This window comes from Mytilus trossulus, unplaced genomic scaffold, assembly GCF_036588685.1.
Source record: "Mytilus trossulus isolate FHL-02 unplaced genomic scaffold, PNRI_Mtr1.1.1.hap1 h1tg000050l__unscaffolded, whole genome shotgun sequence".
Lineage (NCBI taxonomy): Eukaryota > Metazoa > Mollusca > Bivalvia > Mytilida > Mytilidae > Mytilus > Mytilus trossulus.
Window position 1 is genome coordinate 3,138,949 of NW_026963292.1, and position 21,833 is coordinate 3,160,781.

Here is a 21,833-nt window from a genome sequence, read left to right on the forward strand (position 1 = left end):
TACATACATCATTGATATTTTGAAAGTTATAGCAACATACATCTATACTGTAAAAAAAAAAGTGATAATTAGAATACCGTTTGCTTAATTTTCTTAATTCATAATATGTCTTTGAGTATTTAGTATTCCTGTGCTATTCATGTTTAGCTGTTTAGTATAAAAGATTAATAATAAAACGAGCTCCAAGTCAAATTAAAAAAATGAAGTCCAAATCAACCGATATGAATAAACAGAACAAGCTAAAAACATAGACCATATTCTTGAGTTGGTTCGTTAAATTACCAAAGGAAAAGGTAGGATAAAATTGGTTTATGGTTAGCTTAACCTTCAACTTATATGACAAGTTGTTGTGCTAAACGATTTTACGACAACATCTTTCAAATTAATCTATAACTCAATAGATTAGACATTTTGGACAGTTCATTTACGTTTGGTAGACATGAATGCTAGCCACACAATAACAACAGGATTGTTGTCAACTAAATGGATATAGTCTCATCATTTAAAAAAAAACTTTTTGAATTAACCTCAAATGAAGTCTAGATTCTGTATGGCATGTTTGTTTAAAACATAATAACAAAAATTGATTTATCATTAATTTTAGCTTTGATATTTGGGTGGGGGAATCACTTGTAATTTATGGATTTAATCATTGTCTCTGGGACCTTCATGTATATTTTTCCTTTTTCGCATTCAACCTGTAATTAGACGGACGAATGTTGCGATTATTTTTATTTTTTTGACATCACAAAAGAAAATAAATGTACAAAACTTAAACTCGAAGAACCTCACAATTTCCGCATTTTAAGGTAATAGTTACTAAATATCAGGAATAGATTACTTTGGCTGTATTTGGCAAAACTTGTAGGAATTGTTGGTTCTCAATGCTCTTCAACTTCGTAGTTTATTTGGCCTTTTAAAAAAAGAGCGTCATTGATCAGTCTTTTGTAGACGAAACGCGCGTCTGGTGTAAATATGGAGTTTTATGTGTATATATGTATCAATTTGTTAGTTATCAGGCATCTACATTACGGGAGAGGGACGACATACACCAGACGGACATTCAGACTCATAAATCCAAACTAAACTGAAACGCCATGGCTTAAATGAGAAGGACAACGACGCGAAAAATAGTACACAAAAAATAACATAGAAAACTAATGACTAAGCACCATTTACCATTTAGCACATTTTTCTTATGGGATTATTCAATTCAGCAAAAGAGACCTCGGAAGCCGAGTAATCACAAGCCAGCCAACACTGGGGTGAGTTCGAACCCCGCCCGTGCAGGTGAGCTCGACTCAAATCTTAATTGACTAGGATTTTCAGTTTTCCTATCGAAGGTCAGTGGTTTTCTCAGGTCACTCCGGCTTCCTCCACAAAAAAAACTTGCCACCACGAAATAGCCTAAATGCGGTTCTAAAGAGTGGCGTTAAAACACCAAAAAACACAGGTCAATTCAATTCAGCAAGCCTATAGTTAAGATACGACATTCACGCGAAGTACCTCGGTAACAATTTTATATCAGTTTTGGATTATTACTTAAATTGGTTTATTTCCATTTTTCCTACATATTATTCAATTTTTGAGTTTGCTACACTATTATGAAAGTAGAAAAATGTATGGTATGAGTGTCAAATGAGACAAAATTCCATCCAAGTCACAATTTGTAAATCTATTCGAATACAATTTAACATACCCATTTTTCTTGCAAACGCCACCACTAAGTTGCAAAGAAACCTGGATTTTACTTAACACAATTAACATATTTGCCAGATAAATAATATTCATAATTGTTTCATAGCCATACAATGTCAATTGCTTATTACAGGAAATGGAACAATGACAAGTTTGAAAACAATACAACGATAAGGAAGAATTTAACTTGTGTGTCATATATAATACTAGCATTTAAAGTGATTCATAACAACATATGTTAACAACATATTAATATACAGCCCGTAACAGAGAAGTGATCGAATTGATGTTTCTTTACCGTCAATATTAGCTACGTTATCGATAAACTTAATTGAGTAGTGACCGAACTATTGGTACTTTAACGTTAAAAAGATTGACAATGCTGGCAAACTTTCATGTGTCGATAATCAAGTTTAATACCGATAATATTGAAAATATTTCTAATAATATGAAACAAAATATGTCAATGCACCCTTTCGATTGGGCGAAAAGTAGTCATTTCTTCAAAGTCAGAACAGAAAGAAAAAGATTTATGAAAGTACGTCTGACTTGATAGTATTGCTTCCTTTACAATTTTACCCAAAACTAAAAGAAATATACTGGTAAACAATTAAAAAGGTTTTTGATAGGAATGATCCGAAATCCTTTATTTTTTCGGACTACAATGTGTACCGTATGTGTAATGGATTTTAATTCAATCAATAACTTTGAAATGTTTTCTTATATATGTATACACAAAAGGGAGGACTGGTATTTGTACTTCTGTTAGAATATGTTTTCGTCCGTTTCACATGCTAAATTTTCTTCTAGTACAGTTTAAACGGGAAAATGTTGTTGAGATTTTTTTTAATATGACAAAATAACAAGCAAAACTATTTTTGCAATGGCATACACAGATAATATTTTTTTTAGTAAAAATCAGTAAAAAAAAAAATTCTCCACAATATACCATGGCCAGGACCTGACAGTTTTTAGCAGTGTACAAATGAAATCGTCCGGAAAACTCCGCTGGCTGTCAATTTGAGGGATCATGCAACATTTCATCTATTACCCATAAACAACATAGGTTCTCAACTACTAAAAAAAGTTCTAAAAGATAATTTCAAATCAGAGTAAACATATTAACTTCCTTATATATACAGTCTAATTTGTCTATAGGTTCTTAAAACGTTTGTATCAGGGAAAATATTTTTCTTTGACTTTTAAAACATGTAGGAGAAACGGATTTCCTAACCATTCACAAATAACATGTAGGAGAAACGGATTTCCTAACCATTCACAAATAATATTCCGTATTTCTGATTTTTTGTTCAATAACTTAAATTATACGACTTTTTTATGACTACGTGAACTTGTGCCATTTATTTTTGCTGGTCTTTAGGAAGACAATTTACAATTGTGCAGTGAACGGAGGCACTTATACATAACCTTATAATTCTGTTTGGAAACAAAAATGAATTCCCAATTTATAAATATACATGTATGAATATATATGTATGAATATACATGTATGAATATACATGTATGAATATACATGTATGAATATACATGTATTATATGTTGTGTACATGATTGGATTTTGTAGATATAACTACCGCACAGAAAAAGTATCATGGTTTTGAATTCTACCCTTGTTGAAAACCTGTGGAGACCTCTACAGTTCTTTTTTGGTAAATTTAGTGCCGTCTCCCTGAACATAAGTCATATCTTTTCATTTTCATAATATGTTTTCCCTGTTTGTCTCTGTTGTCTTGATAGTTGGAACGATTAGTGGTATCTAACAATATTTACGAAACTTTCTGAGAATTGTGAATTATATTTTTCTCTGTCAGATATGGATCATTACCAATGATAAAATAAAGTACCGTAAATCACATCTTATTGAGGTTTAAAATTCAAATATTCATCAATAATTTAAAATATAGAGCAATTTTGTCTTCAACATTTCAAATGTTTAAGGGTACATTTGTATTTTTTACTTCGATTTGAAGGAAATTTATTTCAGTTTTGTCTGTGACAAAGAATTAGTACAAGCATGTCGGTATTGCAACAATGTATGATTGACATAATCCCGGGGACATAATAAGCAGATAGGTATGAAAAAGTGGGGTATTCTGTATCAGACGAAAGAAAAACTATTACAGTGTTGAATCCCATAAATATTCACAATGCAAGCAGTATATAATATCTACATTGAGCTATTCGATGAGGTCATGTTTATTGTAGAAACGATGGATTATGTATTTTTGTTTCCGTCAGTTCGAAGGTATTTGATCATTTCAACTCCTTTGTATTTCATACTATGTGTCATGAACAAAGACATATTTTCGATTGAATAATGATTTCCTCGTATCAAATGATAGAAATTTCGGAGATCCCGTATTTGATCCTTTACTGTTAAAATGAAAATGCCAATAACAGACTGAGGTTGATTATAGAAAATACTTTACTGTGTTTAATTAAACAATGAATACTTACACGTTGGACATGAAATATTTTGTCGATGAAGAAAATGAAATTATGTCACTTCTGAAATAAGTCTGTCGATAACGTAACTTATTATGACGGTAAAGAAACGCGAATTCGATCACTTCTCTGTTACTGGCTGTATTACTAATCAATTGCTAGAAAGGACTTGCTATTTGTTTTCTTTGCAATGCCCATTCATCTTAAGTTACGAAGGAGCATTGCTGAGGAAGTTATATATTATCGTAACCTATCACAAATATTGTTAATATATGAAATAAAATATTAAAATAAAAATGTGTACGATGTGTTTCGTTATGATTGGGAATGAACTGTTTAAATAACATAGTGTTGATCCACCGTGATTGTAACCACTGAATGAATGTTCATTTTACTTTTTGTTATTAACAAATTGCAATATTTGAAATATTAACAGAACATGACAGGTATCTATTAGTATTGGCATCCATACCATACGAGGAGCAGGATTTGCCTACTAATCTGGTGCGCATGAGATCAACCCCAGTTTTAGTAGGGTTCGTGTTGCTTAGTCTTTAGTTTTCTAGTGTCCTGTGATCTATTACACCTTACTGTTTGACTTTTTTTCTTTTTTTCCATGGCGTTGTCAGTTTATTTAATGATTTTGACTGTTCCTCTAGCATCTTTCGCCCCTATTTTTTAAACTGAAATGATGATAATCCCCAAAACCATGTAACAAACTACTCAGTACAGACAAACCTTTGCGTTTGAAAACTTTGTATCTACTAGATTTAATATATATTTATATATTAGATCAATATATATTGTGTTTCAAAAAAATAAAATATGTTTTTGAGTTTTATTGAAATTTTCATAATCGTTGGAGATGATGGTAAAACAAAAAATATACACAATGATTGGATTTGATAATGTCTGCTAAGTACTTGTAACACAATTTTATAAGAGAGACGAAAAATACCAAATTGACATTCGAATCCATAAGTAAATTACCAATTGACATACGGCATGGCTAAAAAAACAATACTGAACAAAAGCCAACATAGAACACTAAGGACTGAGCAACACGAAACCAATCAGTAAACCAGGAATGATCACAGATGTTCCAGAATGGTAAGCCGATTTTGCTCCACATGTGACACTCGTCGTGTTGATCATGTTAGTCAATAGCACATAGACGGTAACAAATCTAATTCCGTATGTCACATTCCTGGAAAAAGGTACGGGGTTGTATTTTTGAACATTTGTAACATATCTGCTGATATTCCATAATGATCAACTAATTCGTAATGCCGTCCGTTGAATTTATGAAGGGATGATTTCAACTTCACTACTTAGAACTCTTGGTTTGATAGCCTATGTGAGTAGCAACCCTCATTCAAGGAAAGCATGATAGGAAATACAAGAACCTTAATATTGTATCAACTGGGAGATGTAAACTCCACAAGTAGGCATTGGAACATTTCTTAATTTTTGAAATGTAATTGTAATCATAAAATTTAGTTTATAATGGTTTGGTATAGGCAGAAGAAATGATATGCAAAGAATGATCTTTAAAAAGGACTTTTTTACTCAAGTAAATTGGTTTATGATGAAGAGAAGTAGTGAAGCTGATGGCAACGAGGCCTTTATTGTTGAAATAAAGGTTTGCTTCCATAATGCTCTTCAACATCGTACTTTACTTTGATCTTTAAGGTTAAAGATATATGATAAATAAAGTACATTTCATTGCGGTATTTATTCATCAAAGCATTTAGTTCAAAAAATCATTTGTCTGTTGGCATTAAATGCTGACGTAGGTACTGATCCATGACCTGAACGATGTCAGTCTGGCGTAGACGCTGGGAAAGCTTCCAGAGCATGTGCTAATTCCCCAAGAAGTAGCTCCAGCGAGATATGGAGTATTTCCAGAGTAGCATGTCATTGGACCACCGCTATCACCCTATTGTAAATAAAAAACAGTTTAAAATCTTGCAAGATATACATATTCAACACGTAAGCTGACATGTTGGATTTCGTTATCAATCAAATATTTAAGATGCACAATTCAACTAACAATATTTCTTATAGGAAACTCGCGGCGATATATTTAAACTCCACAAACCAATCAAACGCTAAAGCACCGGATATCATAATTCAAATTGGCACAGATTTGTTTTCGAAAATGATATTCATGCAATTGAAATATAATTGAATGCTAATTTGCATTTCAAATATTTTGGCCACGAGCATCACTGAAGAGACATGTATTGTCGAAATGCGCATCTGGTGCAAGAAAATTGGTACCGTTAATTTTATTGCATCAATACATTTTTCATGGCTTCAAATCGCTGCTATCAGATTTTTGCCACAAAAGGCATATGATACAGTTGATATCATAGGCTTTTTTAATAGTCAAACGACACTCTTACATCCGACTCATTCTAATAATCGAAATTTATAGATTGTGTAGTAATCACAAATACTAAAATGATAAATCTTTCGGGCAAATATGACGTTTTACAGTTTTAGGTTCTTCTGTCAATCTTTTGTCATAGTGTATGATGTATTCATTCAACACTTGATTTTTATTTCTGAGCATCAACTCAGCACTGTGATCGCGGGAAGTCTTAATTCATCTGATAACTTAATAACCATTATAAATAACACTTACACTGCAGGCGGATTTACCAGATTCGAGTATACAAATGTGTCCACTGTTAATAGAAGCACCACTGACAGATGACCATCTTGTTGAACATTCCGAATTGCTGATAACAGTCATCTCAACATCTTGTAAATTATTTGGGCTGCTTCCACCTGATAATGGTAAAACATGTAAAAACATATTCTATTTGTAATTTAACTGGTCTTTTATAATGACTACGAACCAAACATGTCTTAAGCCTTATTCTTCTACGATGATACAATGGTTAACATGTATCAAATGTCTGATTTTATGAGATATGAGAGTTCTAAAAATTCTTCCAGCATTCATACAGGTATAACGTTTAAATAAAAACCTTATATACATTGCACATATGCAGTAACATATATATATATATGCACTGATCGAATGGGTGTGTACGCATTAAATCATGTTAATAACAGAACGGTGACTATAAATTGTGTTCTTTTTTCATTCTAATTTTTGGTTTGATATTTAATCAAATATTTTTACCTTAAGATGACCAATTACTATGAAACGTGTTCTTTTTTTCATTCTAATTTTTGGTTCGATATTTCATCAAATATTTTTACCTCAAGATTACCAATGACAATGAATCGTGTTTCTTTTTTCATTCTAATTTTTGGTTCGATATTTAATCAAATATTTTTGCCTTAAGATGACCAATGACTATGAATTGTGTTCTTTTTTCATTCTAATTTTTGGTTTGATATTTAATCGAATATTTTTACTTTGAGATGATCAATGACTATCGTAAAAATTGGAAAGTATTTAGAAAAAAATGTTTAACATAGCTAACATACTTCCGGTTAATCGACCCCATCCTGATAGGAAACATCTCGATCCAGTGAAATCTTGAGTTGAAGGAACAGCTATAGCATCTATGTTTGCACCAAATGACAAAGACTGTGATAACTCTAACAGAGCAATGTCATTTGGATATCCGGCAGCACTTCCACTATAGCTTGGATGCTGTAATTTTCAATAAAGTTTGAAATTACAGATAAAACAACATTTTTCAAATCTCTGTATATTGATATAGGAATATGTGGTGTGGTTGCCAGTGAGACAACTCTCCTTCCAAATAATTTTAAAAAGTTTACCATTATAGGTCAATGTACAGCCTCCGACACGGAGCCTTGGCTCACACCGAACAACAAGCTATAAAGGGCCCCAAAATTTCTAGTGTAAAACCATTCAAACGAGAAAACAAACGGTCTTATCTATATAAAAAAACGAGAAACGAGAAACACGTATAAATTACATAAACAAACGACAACTACTGTACATCCAATTCCTGACGTAGGACAGGTGCAAATATTTGCAGCGGGATTAAACGTTTTAATGGATCCAAACCTTCTCCTTTTTCTGAAACAATAGTATAACTTCACAACAGAGAAAACCACACGATAAAACATCAATTGGCAGGCTTAACTCAATCAAAAAACGTAAATTATTACACCATGAACGAATAAATTTGATCGGATACATTGTATTTATTCAATGTGATCCAAAGCCCTCATATGTTAAAAAAACACTTTTGTAATACTACTTTGAAATACATGTTTATGTCTTGCCTACACCAAGTTTAATAATTTATAGATTATGTATGAAATTCGTTAACAATTCAAAATAGGAGATGTGGTATGAGTGCGAATGAGACAAATGTCCACAAGAGACCAAACTGACACAGACATTGACAACTATAGGTCACCGTACAGTCAGCTATAAAAGGCCCCGATATGACGATGTAAAACAATTCAAACAGAAAAGTAACGGCCTTATTCATATAAAAAAAATAACGAAAAACAAATTTGTAACACATAAACAAACGGCAACTACTGAATTACAGGCTCCTGACTTGGGACAGGCAGATACATACATAATGTGGCGTGTTTAACATGTTAGCGGGATCCCAACCCTCCTCCTAACATGGTACAGTTGTATAACAGTACAATACAAGAACGAACTATAAAAATCCATTGAAAAAGGCTTACCTCATCAAATGGACAAAAATACAATTGAACGTGGCCGCGTAATTGTATTTTATTTTGATCGTAGATAGCAATATCATTCAAATATCATGCAATTCTACAATAACAGCTTGGAACCTTGGGTATTCTCTACTTTTTCTTTATCTTGTTGCCTTAGAAGGTACTAAAGTCCGTAATAATAGTTTTAAAATAACTTACCATAATAACTCGATTTAAGGTTCTTACTGTTCTTGAAGTATCTGACAACAGTGTCATCCCAGCGGCAATTCGTAGATTATTCGTTCTATAAAACACATAGACAAGAAAATGAAAATAAAAAAACACAGCACTAATAAAGTAACTCAAAATATTAATTTTTAATAACATACCACAATAATACAAAACTAAGATGAAATCAAGTGCTTAAATCTATAAAAAAAAAAACACTTTGTTTAACAATTTATTTAACAGATTGTTTTTCTTGTAGCGATTTTTATTTTAGCAGTAAGTGCTGCCGAGGATATTAACTTTTTAATTTTCAGATTCGTGTATGCATGATATCAATAATATGCAAGTATCGTTCATAGAAATGTAGAATCTACTAAATACACAGAAAATGAGCAAATAAAATAAAAAAGACCGAAAAATCAACCTAAGTTTAGTGTACTGTCACAATCAATAGAAACATGCATAACCAGTTTGTAAAACCACTAAATTCACCAGTCTAGACCGAACATAATTTCAGAGACTATCAAACAAATGATAACATTCCTTTAAGCACACTAAAAAATACATATACAGACATCTACAAACTAGGAACAAATACATTAATAAAAATGAAATCGGTATATATTCTTTGTTGATTTTGTTTGTAGTTTTTGGAGTTGAATTTCAGGGAGGCAAGATTAAAATATCCTTAACCAAGAGCATCAACTGTTAACTATTAAGAATAGGAACATATCAACACATCATTATCCAGATTGACAACTTGTAACAACTCGAATCAATGACAAAAATATATATTGAAAGGGAAAGTCTCCAAAAACAGGCGGATTAGCCAGTTATAAAACCAAGTTTAATATAAAAATAAGGAGATAAAATATGATTACCAATACGACAACTATCCACAAATTCAAATAATATCAGTGTACGGCCTTCAAAAACAGAAAACCAGTACCGTGTAGTCGACTATAAATAACCATTTTCTTTTAAAAAAAATATCCGTACCAAGTCAGGAATATAACAATTGTTCTACTTGTCCCTTTGATTGATAGTGTTTTGTTAGTTTTATTAACTTTTTGAATTTACATTGGAGTTCTGTGGGTTTTTTTTTACTATATTTTTTTTTTATTCTGTGTCTTATATCTAAATATTATTTTTCTATGGTCGGGTTGTTGTCTCTTTGACATATTCCCCATTTCCATTTGCAATTTTATTGGTAATTTGGATTGAACTTGACAAATTCTAAATATTTGATCGCTTTACGGACTCTAAAATCAGCTCCCACATGAACTCATGAATTGAAAAAGAATACTTACGAACTTCCATCTACACAGTGAGCGGCTGTTACAACCCAGTTGTTGTTAATGATAGAACCACCACAAATATGATACCAACTTCCACTACTTCTCAACTGTAGGGACACCTGCCAGGGGTAATCACTAATGTCAGCATTACTTCCTCCGACTATTTTACTTGTTATCCCATCTACATTTTGTACTTCACTCTAAAATGAAAATCTAAGATGAGTAGAATACAGACCCTAAAATATCTTGAACAATAAAGATTGATGTGTTGTAGTTGTCGTTGGGTGTCTGTCTCCCTAAATTGTACGCTTTATCTTGTGATATTTGTATAGCTTATATAAACATCCTTTACAAATCTGGGATCATGATCTGTATAAATGCAGTTCAAATCGCACAGATCATCGTTGCAGGTTATTCGGAGTAGAGGTAAAAAGGAATGACTTGTATAGAGCTAACATTATATCTGATCCAACATGTAAATGTGGTTTGGATATTGACGACATGCACCATTTTTCTTTGATAGTCCTTTCTATCTAAATGAAAGGGCTATTCTGTTAAACGGTCTCACCTGGTTTCCCGACGGCTGCGATTTGGACTTAAAACTACAAGTTTTTGCAAAAGAAACTCTTTCCTATGATCCAAATGTGGAAATTGTTAAACAAGTATTCAATTTTATAAAGAGATCAAAACGATTCATTGTAGTATAGTATCAACATAGGTAAAACGCACATCATCATCATTATCATCATCAACCTAATCTCTGTCGTTTTTTCCTAATTCCCTCTACTTTTTACAGTATAGTTAAGTAATATTTATGTTGTTTATATTATATGATGCATGCTCACGTTCAATTTGTATTGTTATAAATATTGTATTGTGGAGAAGACTTTATAACGATGTTTTACTAGTGTCTGATCCTTTTTTGCTTTGAGCAGATAAAATATGTTCAGACTAAAAAATTAAAAAGGAATGGATCATTTGCTCTTTAACATTTTTCTAATTGATAAGAACACCACTAAAAAGCTAAATGTAGACACAATAATTCCGGGGAACTAATTATTATAAGGCTGGCAAACTTTTTAAAAGAAAATCTGAAAATGACGGATTTAACTTCAGAATGAAATAATTATTAATTTACCAAAGTGGGTGCCGATACTTAAAAAAACATATTTTATTTCTTTGATCTTACAAAATGACTTCATAGACACAATATTGACTAAAACATATCTGTTACATTTAATACAGCTTACCGAATGCGAAAATATCTCTTTGATAAGTTCCTTTCCAGGTTGGGATATTCTCTGTGAGCAGACTACAAAATAAGAAATGTAGGGAAAATATAATCATGATGAACTCTTTTCGATTAAAATCTTCCTGTATCGAATAGTCGCATTGAATTCATTTACAATGATAGCTATAAAGTATAATTTTTAAGAGCAGGTCAATTGAGATATCGACGGTTATGCTTATTTTTAATTCTCATAACGTGAATACGACTGAAGTCAGGTGTTGACAACCTGACAATGCTTTTATAAAGATGGAAAACAACACAAAAGTCAATCAGTATGCACAGCACTACAACTACAGACTTATCGGGGCTTTTCATAGCTGACTATGCGGTATGGGCTTTGATAATTTTTGAAGGCCGTACGGTGACCTATAGTTGTAAATGTATGTGTCATTTTTGGTACCTTGTGGACAGAAATGATTTCAAATTGAATTTTCATCAAAGAATTGTTACTCTTTGTTAAGCTTGTTGTAAAAGAGTAAAATCACAAAAAAAAACTCCAAAGAAAATTAAAAACGGAACGTCCCTAGTCAAATGGCAAATCAGAAGCTGTAACACATCAAAAGAATGAATAACAACTGTCATATTCATGACTTGGTACAGGCATTTTCTTAAGTAGAAAATAATGGTGAATTGAAACTGGTTATATCACTAGCCAAATCTCTCACTTATCGAATACGAAATGTAACATATTTTATGATGTTCAACCAAAACCTGAAACATATTATACATACCGAAACCACAAATTTACTCTAACATAAGGTTTCATCAGTAAAGAATGTGATGCTGTTTAAACCGGAAGAACATTAATGGATATTTTTTCAAAAGCGTATATAATTAATGATCATCAAAGATATATTCGCGTTTTAAGTATCTATAAATTTTATTAAAGCTCATACTTAAGGGGGTAGACCTTTGTTCAGGGAGACAACTCTTTAAGTCAGTTATACGTTTGTAAAATTCAAGTCTCATTAATGTATTTTAAGCATTTATCTGAAAACGATTGGAAATAATCTGTGTAACCTAGAAGCTTTGAATATATTTATTAAAATGGTTGACACAAACGTACTGATGATTTTAAGAGTTATTTCCCTTAACCGTGGTCTACCTCCTTAAAATATATAGTTACCTGCAAAGCCGAATGCGAGAAGTAGGATAAAAGTCTTCATCATTTGCGTTTGATGTCAGTGTCACGGGAATTGGATGTATTCTGCTCATCGTTAGATTGAACCTTTTATATACAAAAGATAACTGCTGACCATGTGTGTTTTAACAGCTGTGTACGTGATACTCGAGAAATATAATGTAATATTGACAATGACAATAATAAATTATAACTATTATCAAATGTTATAAATATTGAGTAAGAGTCTTATTCATATTTATAAATCATTATGAGACATTATACACCTGGTTTTATTGTGAAAACGAGGTTATTGGTTTAAAAAATGTAAGGTCATTATTGGTAAATCTTCTCCTTTATAGAACGTTGACCTTTAAAAAATCTAAACTTGCACTACATATGTTATCTTTTTTGTTTTTACAGATATCGGGCTAGGGCCAGCATGAAGATATTTTTTTCCTACATTTCATTTCATCTATATTGTAAATGAAACGACAATCGTCATGTGAATATAATTTGGAGTACTATAACGTGTTTTTTCTCATTGATAAACGCCGTACGGTTGAATATAATTGCTGACTTCTACTTCAATTGAACTTTAGTGAATTGTTGTGTCATTGAAAATCATACCACATCTCCTTCATCAATTGAGCTTGCTTATTTTGGTGTACTGTGACTTTTTGCGGGTTTCACTAGTTCTGTAAACGTTGCTTATGTACAATAATAACATCACTTTAACATTCCTACCGTAAAAATGTAAGCTAAAAAAATGTTTGTTGATATAAAAATAAGGAGATGTGGTATGATTGCTGATGAGACATTTATTCAACACCGATTAATGGACATGGATATAAGCAATGTCAAGTCATCGTACAGCCTTCAACCATAAGCACCCACTGAACGTATACTTATCTAAAAGAGGTATGACAAAATGAAGTATAATTCAAATGAGCAAAACAACACTTTGATGTATGCTACATTTGTAGCATGCATTCTATGTCGTGTCTTTTTTTTTAAGTATTAAACATTCTTTCTTCTATGACAGTTGGTTGTAAGATGCAAGTTTATTGACTGAAGTTTATAATTGTCAATCGAAACAGTCCAGCAGCAAAAAATGGTATTCAAAGGTACTAATGTTTGTATTGAAATATTTTGCTTTATTTGTTGATATGGGTTTTCAGCTGACGTCGTGACGTTTCTTGCTAAGTAGAATATTAGTCAAGCGGTTGACGAGTTTGATCACATATCTCACATAAAATTGAGAATGAAAATGGGGAATATGTCAAAGGGACAACAATCCTACCATAAAACAGATAACAACAGAATGTCACCAACAGGTCTTAAATGAAGCGAGAAGTTCCCGCACATGGAGGCGTCCTTCAGCTGGCTCCTAATCAAATATATATACTAGTTCAGTATATGTGTTTCTAAAAAGTACAAAAAACTTGTCATTGGTTGCCTTTTTTATTTACCCTTAGATGATTCGTGGGTTAATAGGAAATAATGGAGAGATACTTCTGATTGTTTTTACAATTGTTTAGACAGTGTGATTTACTGTTCATCGATTGGTAAACTTAATTTATATGGCTTATTGTTAGTGGTCATATAGTTATATTATGCTTCATGGATTTTGACGTATTTGCATACACACCATATTACTATGTACAAAACATTAATTTTAAATTTGTTTTCTCAAATGTTGGTCATCGTCTAATCGACCTCACGTTGTTCTCATAGAAAGAATGTTTCGCTATTTTTATTAAATTTACGTCTCATCGTTGTTGATTCGTCAGTACAGCATTTATCTATATTTTGATTGTTTCTTGTTTAATATCTTAGTAGGTTTTATTACGCGTCTTGTGTACTAAATTATAATCCTGGTACGCTTTGATAACTCTTAATACCACTGGGTCGATGCCACTGATGATGGACATATCGTTCCCGCTGGTATCACCAACCCAGTAGTCAGCACTTCGGTGTTTACATGAATGTCACTTTTGTGGTCATCTTTATAAATTTCATGTTTACAAAACTAAGGATTTTCTTGTCCCAGGCATAGATTACCTTGGCCGCATTTATCACCATTTTTTGGAATTTTGGATCCGCAATGCTCTTCAACTTTGTGTGGCTTTATAAATATTTTGATATAAGCGTCAGCGATGAGTCTTGTGTAGACGAAACGCGCATCTAGCGTACTATATTATAATCGTGGTACATCTGATAAGTCTTGTAAATGCTGATTACTAATGTCGTATCAAATCAGAAATTATTTTGTGTGAAAGTATTGCGTTGTAATACTAGGATCTGCACGGAGTTTGTTAAAAAAAACAATAATAAACAATAAACACTGTGTACGAGGACCTCAAACAGACTTATATAGAACAATAATACATGGTGTACTTTACTGAGGAATAAGCTTTGATATAACATGTTTCCTAGTGCAAAGTTGTTATATATTAAAGAGTTGTGGTTGAAATTTTTCAGTATTGATTTTAAGTGTGTTATTATTCTATTGTCATCCATGTCTTGGTGGAAACTTTCTGAAAAACTGTAAATATTTAACCTAAATGACATATAAAGAACACCCCGAATGGTTTTCTATCTGAAGACAAGCATGCATTATAAATTATTCAACTTCATTTGTTTGACTTCAAATTATAACCTTGTTTGAACTTACAATGTCAGCTGTTTGAATTCTCAAATAAACTATAAAAATATGATAAATTAATAAATTAAGTTTAATCAAACATCATAAACATGTATGATATTATTGTCATGCTATGTCACGGTCATATATGTATGTCAGATGCTTCAAACATCGGCTTAAAATAAGTCATAAACGACTTTAATCTTTTGTGTACATCTGGCTGTTGGTTATAGCAGAGAGAGAGATGTTGATAGAAATTTAAAAATTCCAAACTTGAAAATTTTTTAGAAAAAATATGAATCCATTAAAAGAATTGGAAAAAATCTCCCTGGTAAACGTTTTGAACCCCCTTTTAAAGCATGCCTCAAAACTCAATCCCAGCCTTTCCTTTGTAGTATGGAATCTTGTAGTATGATATCAGGGAGATCCATACCCTTAAACACAAATTAATGCTTGTTTTTGGCACTTTTTTGGCCCCTCATTCCTCTATGTCTTGGGAAACTAAGTCCTAGCCTTTCCTATGTTATATGGAACCTTTTAACGACACAGAGATACTAGACACTAGACAAAAACGCTTGTTTTTGGTCCCTTTTTGCCCTTCATTCCTAAACTGTCGGCCCCATTATCCCTTAAATAAATCTAAACCTTCTACTTGTTGAATTAAACATTTTGTGCAATTTCAGAGCAATAGAAATACTTGTACACAAGTTATTATCCTGAAGAAAGAAAAATACTTCTTGTTTGCATTTTTTTTTGGACCCTTATTCCTAAACAGGTTGGACCATCATCCTTAAAATCAATCCTAACTTTCCTTTTGTCGTTTTGAAATGACAAATTCATGTATTTGGTTTTGATGTTGTATTTGTTATTCTCATGGGATTTTGTCTAGTATTAAGTCTGTTTCTGTGTGTGTTACATTTTAATGTTGTGTCGTTGTTCTCCTCTTATATCTAATGCGTTTCCCTCAGTTTTAGTTTGTAACCCTGATTTTGTTTTTTGTCTATGGATTTATGAGTTTTGAACAGCAGTATAGTACTATTGCCTTTATTTGAACCTTTTTAATAAATTTCAATCCGAAACTAAAGTTAATGTCCAGGAACCAATGTGTCTTCAGACGATGACGACGACAACGACTTAGACAAAGACGTGGATGACGACTTCATACCATTATACATCCCAAAATTTCTGAACACCTGTTAAGATAGTTTGAACATGTAAATATTTTAAGAAGAAATAATATCTGTAACATATGTAGTTCGATACACAATATATATTTGAGGAAATCCGAGTTCATTGCTCAAAGACAAAACAAAATGCAAAAGAAATTTGTTGTAAAAAATTTAATATGATAACGTGGATCTGTATAATGAGTAACCATGACAACACATCCATAGCAACATTTCTCATAGAGAATATTCAAACAAGCTAACTGTCACGAGACTAGATTTATTTAAATACCATGACAAATAAAAAATTGCTAGATTTCCTTATAGCAAATGATGATACCAGTTAAACAGTAATTTAAACTTAGAAATATTATCCCCAAAAACACATTATTTTTACATATTAGTTACAGATATCTTACTACAAAAAGATAAATCACTGCATGGCATTTGGATCTTGCAACGGTAAATTAAGAAATAACAGTAAGGTTTTAATTAATGTGACTGAATCAGTTTTACAATAATAACAACTTGTATTCTGATATCTGATCTATATATCTGTTTGCAAAGTTTCCTGAAATTGCAATAATTAAAATCTCATATTTTGTACATAAATGCATGCAATAATTTCTGAATTTACAGTCATCAATGATTGAACACCAATGAATAATAATTGGTGTCGAATAATTGATTTGTGTACAAAATAAATACACCAATAATTTTGACTCGGTTCCAAATCAAATTTAAAATAATATTTGTTTTTGCTTTGAATAGTGCAATCAACTATATGTCAGTGTGAACTAGTCTGTTTATTTTAAAAAAATTTCATAAAATGTCACTAAAAAAAAAATAACCATTTCTCTGCACACAGAATACATGTTTAAAAAATTCTTTCTTGAAAACAATTAAAATAGAAATTACACACATGTCAATGAAATGTAATATATGAATCATTCCATGTATTTCAAAAGTATTAAATCAATGAGCAAAAAAATGTTTGTGAAAGAATAGTTTCTTCTGCTGGTTTTGCAGTTTGCATTCCTGGACATCAAATCTGTAATACATTATTGAGTGAAAAACTATATAATATGCATGTGTTAACAACTCTAATCTATTTATCATAAATTCATATGCAAAATTTATAACAAAAGATTCACAAAATTTGAACAAGTACAAAACAACAGTAACTATAGGCCTTTTGACTTCTATAAATCGTCAAAAAAAAATCTTGAAAATTCATTTTTCCAAATAAACATTTTTTTCCTTGACATTGACATATGTTAATGTATGCTATATATGAACTTCGACTTTAAATATCTAAATTTTGGCCAATAATCAAAAACATACCCATTAGGTATATAATTTCATATAACATTTAACGTTTATGCAAATCAGAATTTATATTAATGATACTTCATTTTTATTGCTATAAGTTTGATATAATGTGTATATATGATCTAATGTGTGTTTCATAATTCCTAGGTGTGATTACAAAGAGAATACGAACTTTCATGCTTAAGGTGGTACCTAACACTACAGGGAGATAACTCTGTAAAATCAGTTAAACGTTTTAATTACGGTGTGTTGTAAAAGAAATATTAAGCTTCTCAATGATCAAAACTGATGGTTGTCAAATTGCTATATAACCAGTGAAAATTTTCTGACAAAACGGTTCGTTCAAAATTTTTGAAACTTTTATATTTTTGTAAAAGGGTCAAAGTAAGTACTTTGGTAAAATTTTATGAAAATTAAAGGAGCCAAATTAATTTTAGTGAAAGTGTTGGGTACCACCTTAAAAATCAGTTGGTGTGAGTCATTATATTTATTTTTTTCCAAGGTGAATTGTTTATCTAAATAAATAAATATCAGTTTTGTTCTATTTAGAAGTCATTCAATGACAACTTTAAACTTCTCCTTGAAAATCAAATCATTTATTTTTTGTTCAGTTTCAGGGATATATTTAAAGTTCCTATTGAATGACTTCTTAATAGAACAATAAATATTTTATTTATTTAATGGCACAGTTTACCTTTCAAATATTTATGCAATGAAAAAATGTATAATGTTGCCTTTTGACATATCACTAAATCAGTTAAAATTGTCATAATGATGTGAAAAATTGCAGTTAGAAACCTTTTCAACATTCAAAACATAAATACAGTTTTGACATTAAACCTAAATTTTAATTAACATATTTAATTAAACAGCCAAAATATCAAGTTGAAAATTCATAGATTTAAAAGAACATAATCTGCCCACAGAGGGTTTATGTGTCATTCAAATATTAATTTCTGATTTACAATGACCCAAATATCATGTTTTGTAAAAGACATTTCTCAATAATGTCAAATAGTAATGTGACACAGAATCACCAAAAGACTTTACAAATATGTATGTACTTAACTTTTAACCTTTAAAAATAAAACTAACAACTTAACTTTCTACATTGGCAATACATGGCATTGTTCTGTAAAGCAAAGGAATATTCACTACAAAACACAATTAACATAAACAAGATGTTTCATGTGATGTCATGCAAAAGATATCTCTTAGCTTAGGGACTTACCGTTTTGAATTTTCCTCAGAGTTCAGTATTTTTGTGATTTTACTTTTTAGATGGTGCAACTCAGCATTATGAGGATAACGACCAAAAATCAAAGCATTAACTAGGATGATGAAGTCGAGATGTATGTGAAGACATTTGTAGAAGGTCCAAAATACAAACAGACAAGTGTATCCTCCTTTTCCATTTCAGGATTAAAAGCTTTCTTAGCTTTAAAAGAGTGATGTTTACAGCAGTTAAATATGATACTTAATCTTTATTAAAGATGTCCATATAATAAAAGATGTAACCCTTTGAACCTTAATGTAGACCAATTTGAAAACGGGACCAAAAATTAAGAATCTACATTCACAGTTAGATTCAGCATATCAAAGAACCCCAATTATTCAATTGTTGATGAAATCAAATAAAGTGTAGTTTTGGACCCTTTGGGCCCCTTATTCCCAAGCTGTTGGAACCAAAACTCCAAAAATCAATCCCAACCATAGATTTCTATTTACTTAAACTAAAAATATTGTGCAAAAACCAAGAATAATGCTTATTTGTGCCCTTTTTTGGCCCCTAATTCCTAAACTGTTGTAACCAAAACTCCCAAAATTAATCCCAATCTTCCGTTCGTGGTTATAAACCTTGTGTCAAAATTTCATAGATTTCTATTTACTTAAACTAAAGTTACTGTGCGAAAACCAAGAAAATGCTTATTTGGGCCCTTTTTGGCCCCTTATTCCTAAAATGTTGGAACCAAAACTCCCAAAATCAATCCCAACCTTCCTTTTGTGGTCATAAACCTTGTGTTAAAATTTCATAGATTTTTATTCATTTTTACTAAAGTTAGAGTGCGAAAACTAAAAGTATTTGGACGACGACGACGACGACGCAGACGACGACGCCAAAGTGATAGCAAAAAACGACGAAAAAAATTTCAAATTTTGCGGTCTTATAAAAATTATAAAACCAGACATAATTATTTATTACAAATACTAAATATGAATAAAACTAAGTAAACACTACTAAGTTTTTTTTTAATATGAATACTTGTTACACATATATTTTTGTACAGTTCGTTTATACATTGGGATGGGACTAGGATATCACAATCATTTCCAATTGTTCATTCTACATCTGATATATAGTGATAGATCTTGAAAAATGTTTGTAATCTATGTTTGCAAATAAAATTGTGTATATATATTTTCATTTCCAAAATATTTCATCAATTGTAAGATAAATATAATTTATACATTGCAGTATACTGTGTATTCATTATTATTCAATTTTAATTGATTTTGTGGATACAGGTGAACCAAAAAAATAAATGTTCAACTAATTGTGTTAGCAGATTTTGTCAAAAAAATCAATTCCTATGTTTGTGCACAAAAATCTAAAATAAAATCATCAAATATCAAATAATGAAACATTATTATGACACAGTTATACATAACAAGAAAGAAGATTTGATTTGTGTACTTAAAACAACGTAGTTATCATTTAGTCATCAAAAACAAAACTATTGAAAGAAAATTATCAATCATGTTTTTATGACCACTAGATTTACAAACTGGAGCAAATAAACCTTTGACAGCCTAGGAATCACTTGAAGCTGTTGACAATTGAAATAATATAAATGAACAGGTAAAACACAAATAACTCTCAATAGTTTTATGGCAATTGACTAGCTCTTTATAAAGTAAATGGACCTAAATTAACACAATAAATCCAATTGTCTATTTGCATACTTCAATATTTATCAAATTTGTTTTACATAATCTAAACCTTTTTAATAGAAATGTGCAGCTATCGAAGAAATTAAAAAAATACTTAATGGAATATAAACAAAAAGTATGGACCAAAACAAACAGAAAACCCTCATGAATGCACACAAACTGCACTAAACATAAGTTTCACAGCAAAAATATCGCTTTATGCTTCAATATGTAAAACAATGAATGAAAATGAAAGACTGTTTATAGTTTTTGAGTTGATATTTAATGAAATAGCATTGGTACACAAACAATTAATTTTCTTGCATAAATTCCTTTATTTCAATAAGGAGAAGTTTTAATTCTTATATAAAACCTATTTTATACAATTTGACATGAAAATTCATTTTTTTCTACATTTTTTATCCCAAAACAATATTATCAGAGGATAATGACCCATGAATTTTTAATAACACTATTGTAAACAGAAGTGGATAATAAATTTCTATAAATGGTGTAACACGATGCTTTTATCATAAAAGATATTTTTAAAATGTAAAATACGAATAAAATAAGACCATCACAATCACTTCAAAACTTTCCATATTTGAAATTAAAACACAGACTTCCTTTACACTGCACTTTTATACACTGACAACTGATTGGATTAGGGACTCTTAATTAAATGCATACAATAAGTTTAATTTTTTTGGCAAGCCTAAATGCAAGGCAACATCATGCAAGTATGCATTTGTCTCATTATTTAACTAAACTAAAACTTCTACAAAATCAATTTTGACTCAAAAATAGTTACAGTATGTCAACTTTTACTGAATCTTGGCTACTGTTAATTCAGAAATCATTGTGATGTTTTTATTATTGCTGAAAATTAACACTTTCTAATCGCAATAATTTTAACTCACATTTTTTTTTTTATATAAAATGGAAAGGATATAGGGAATCTGTCAAAGCAACAACAACATCATCATAGAGCAGACAACAGCCGAAGGCCTTGAACAGG

At 30.9% G+C, this 21,833-nt stretch overlaps 1 protein-coding gene and 1 long non-coding RNA gene across 2 annotated transcripts; both read right to left on the reverse strand.

Annotated features, from left to right (window-relative positions):
• Positions 1-5,708: 5,708 nt before the first annotated feature.
• LOC134699260 (chymotrypsin-like serine proteinase) lies at positions 5,709-12,861 on the reverse strand. Its single transcript, XM_063560870.1, has 7 exons — positions 12,746-12,861; positions 11,579-11,640; positions 10,341-10,528; positions 9,022-9,106; positions 7,633-7,801; positions 6,815-6,960; positions 5,709-6,103 (listed from the first exon to the last, which is right to left on the reverse strand). Exons 1-7 carry the CDS (start codon positions 12,786-12,788, stop codon positions 5,945-5,947), a joined length of 852 nt encoding a protein of 283 aa, XP_063416940.1. The 5' UTR covers positions 12,789-12,861; the 3' UTR covers positions 5,709-5,944.
• Positions 12,862-17,819: 4,958 nt separating this feature from the next.
• LOC134699229 (uncharacterized) lies at positions 17,820-20,427 on the reverse strand. Its single transcript, XR_010103532.1, has 2 exons — positions 18,341-20,427; positions 17,820-18,063 (listed from the first exon to the last, which is right to left on the reverse strand). It is a non-coding gene; the product is annotated as an uncharacterized LOC134699229 (long non-coding RNA).
• Positions 20,428-21,833: the final 1,406 nt, after the last annotated feature.

Excerpts from the sequence above, each read along its gene's own strand:
- LOC134699260 (XM_063560870.1), bottom strand. The coding sequence starts at position 12,788 with ATGATGAAGACTTTTATCCTACTTCTCGCATTCGGCTTTGCAG. Across the intron at positions 11,641-12,745 it reads TCTCGCATTCGGCTTTGCAG|TCTGCTCACAGAGAATATCC; the intron begins GTAACTATATAT and ends CTTATTTTGTAG. Across the intron at positions 6,961-7,632 it reads ATGGGGTCGATTAACCGGAA|GTGGAAGCAGCCCAAATAAT; the intron begins GTATGTTAGCTA and ends TACCATTATCAG.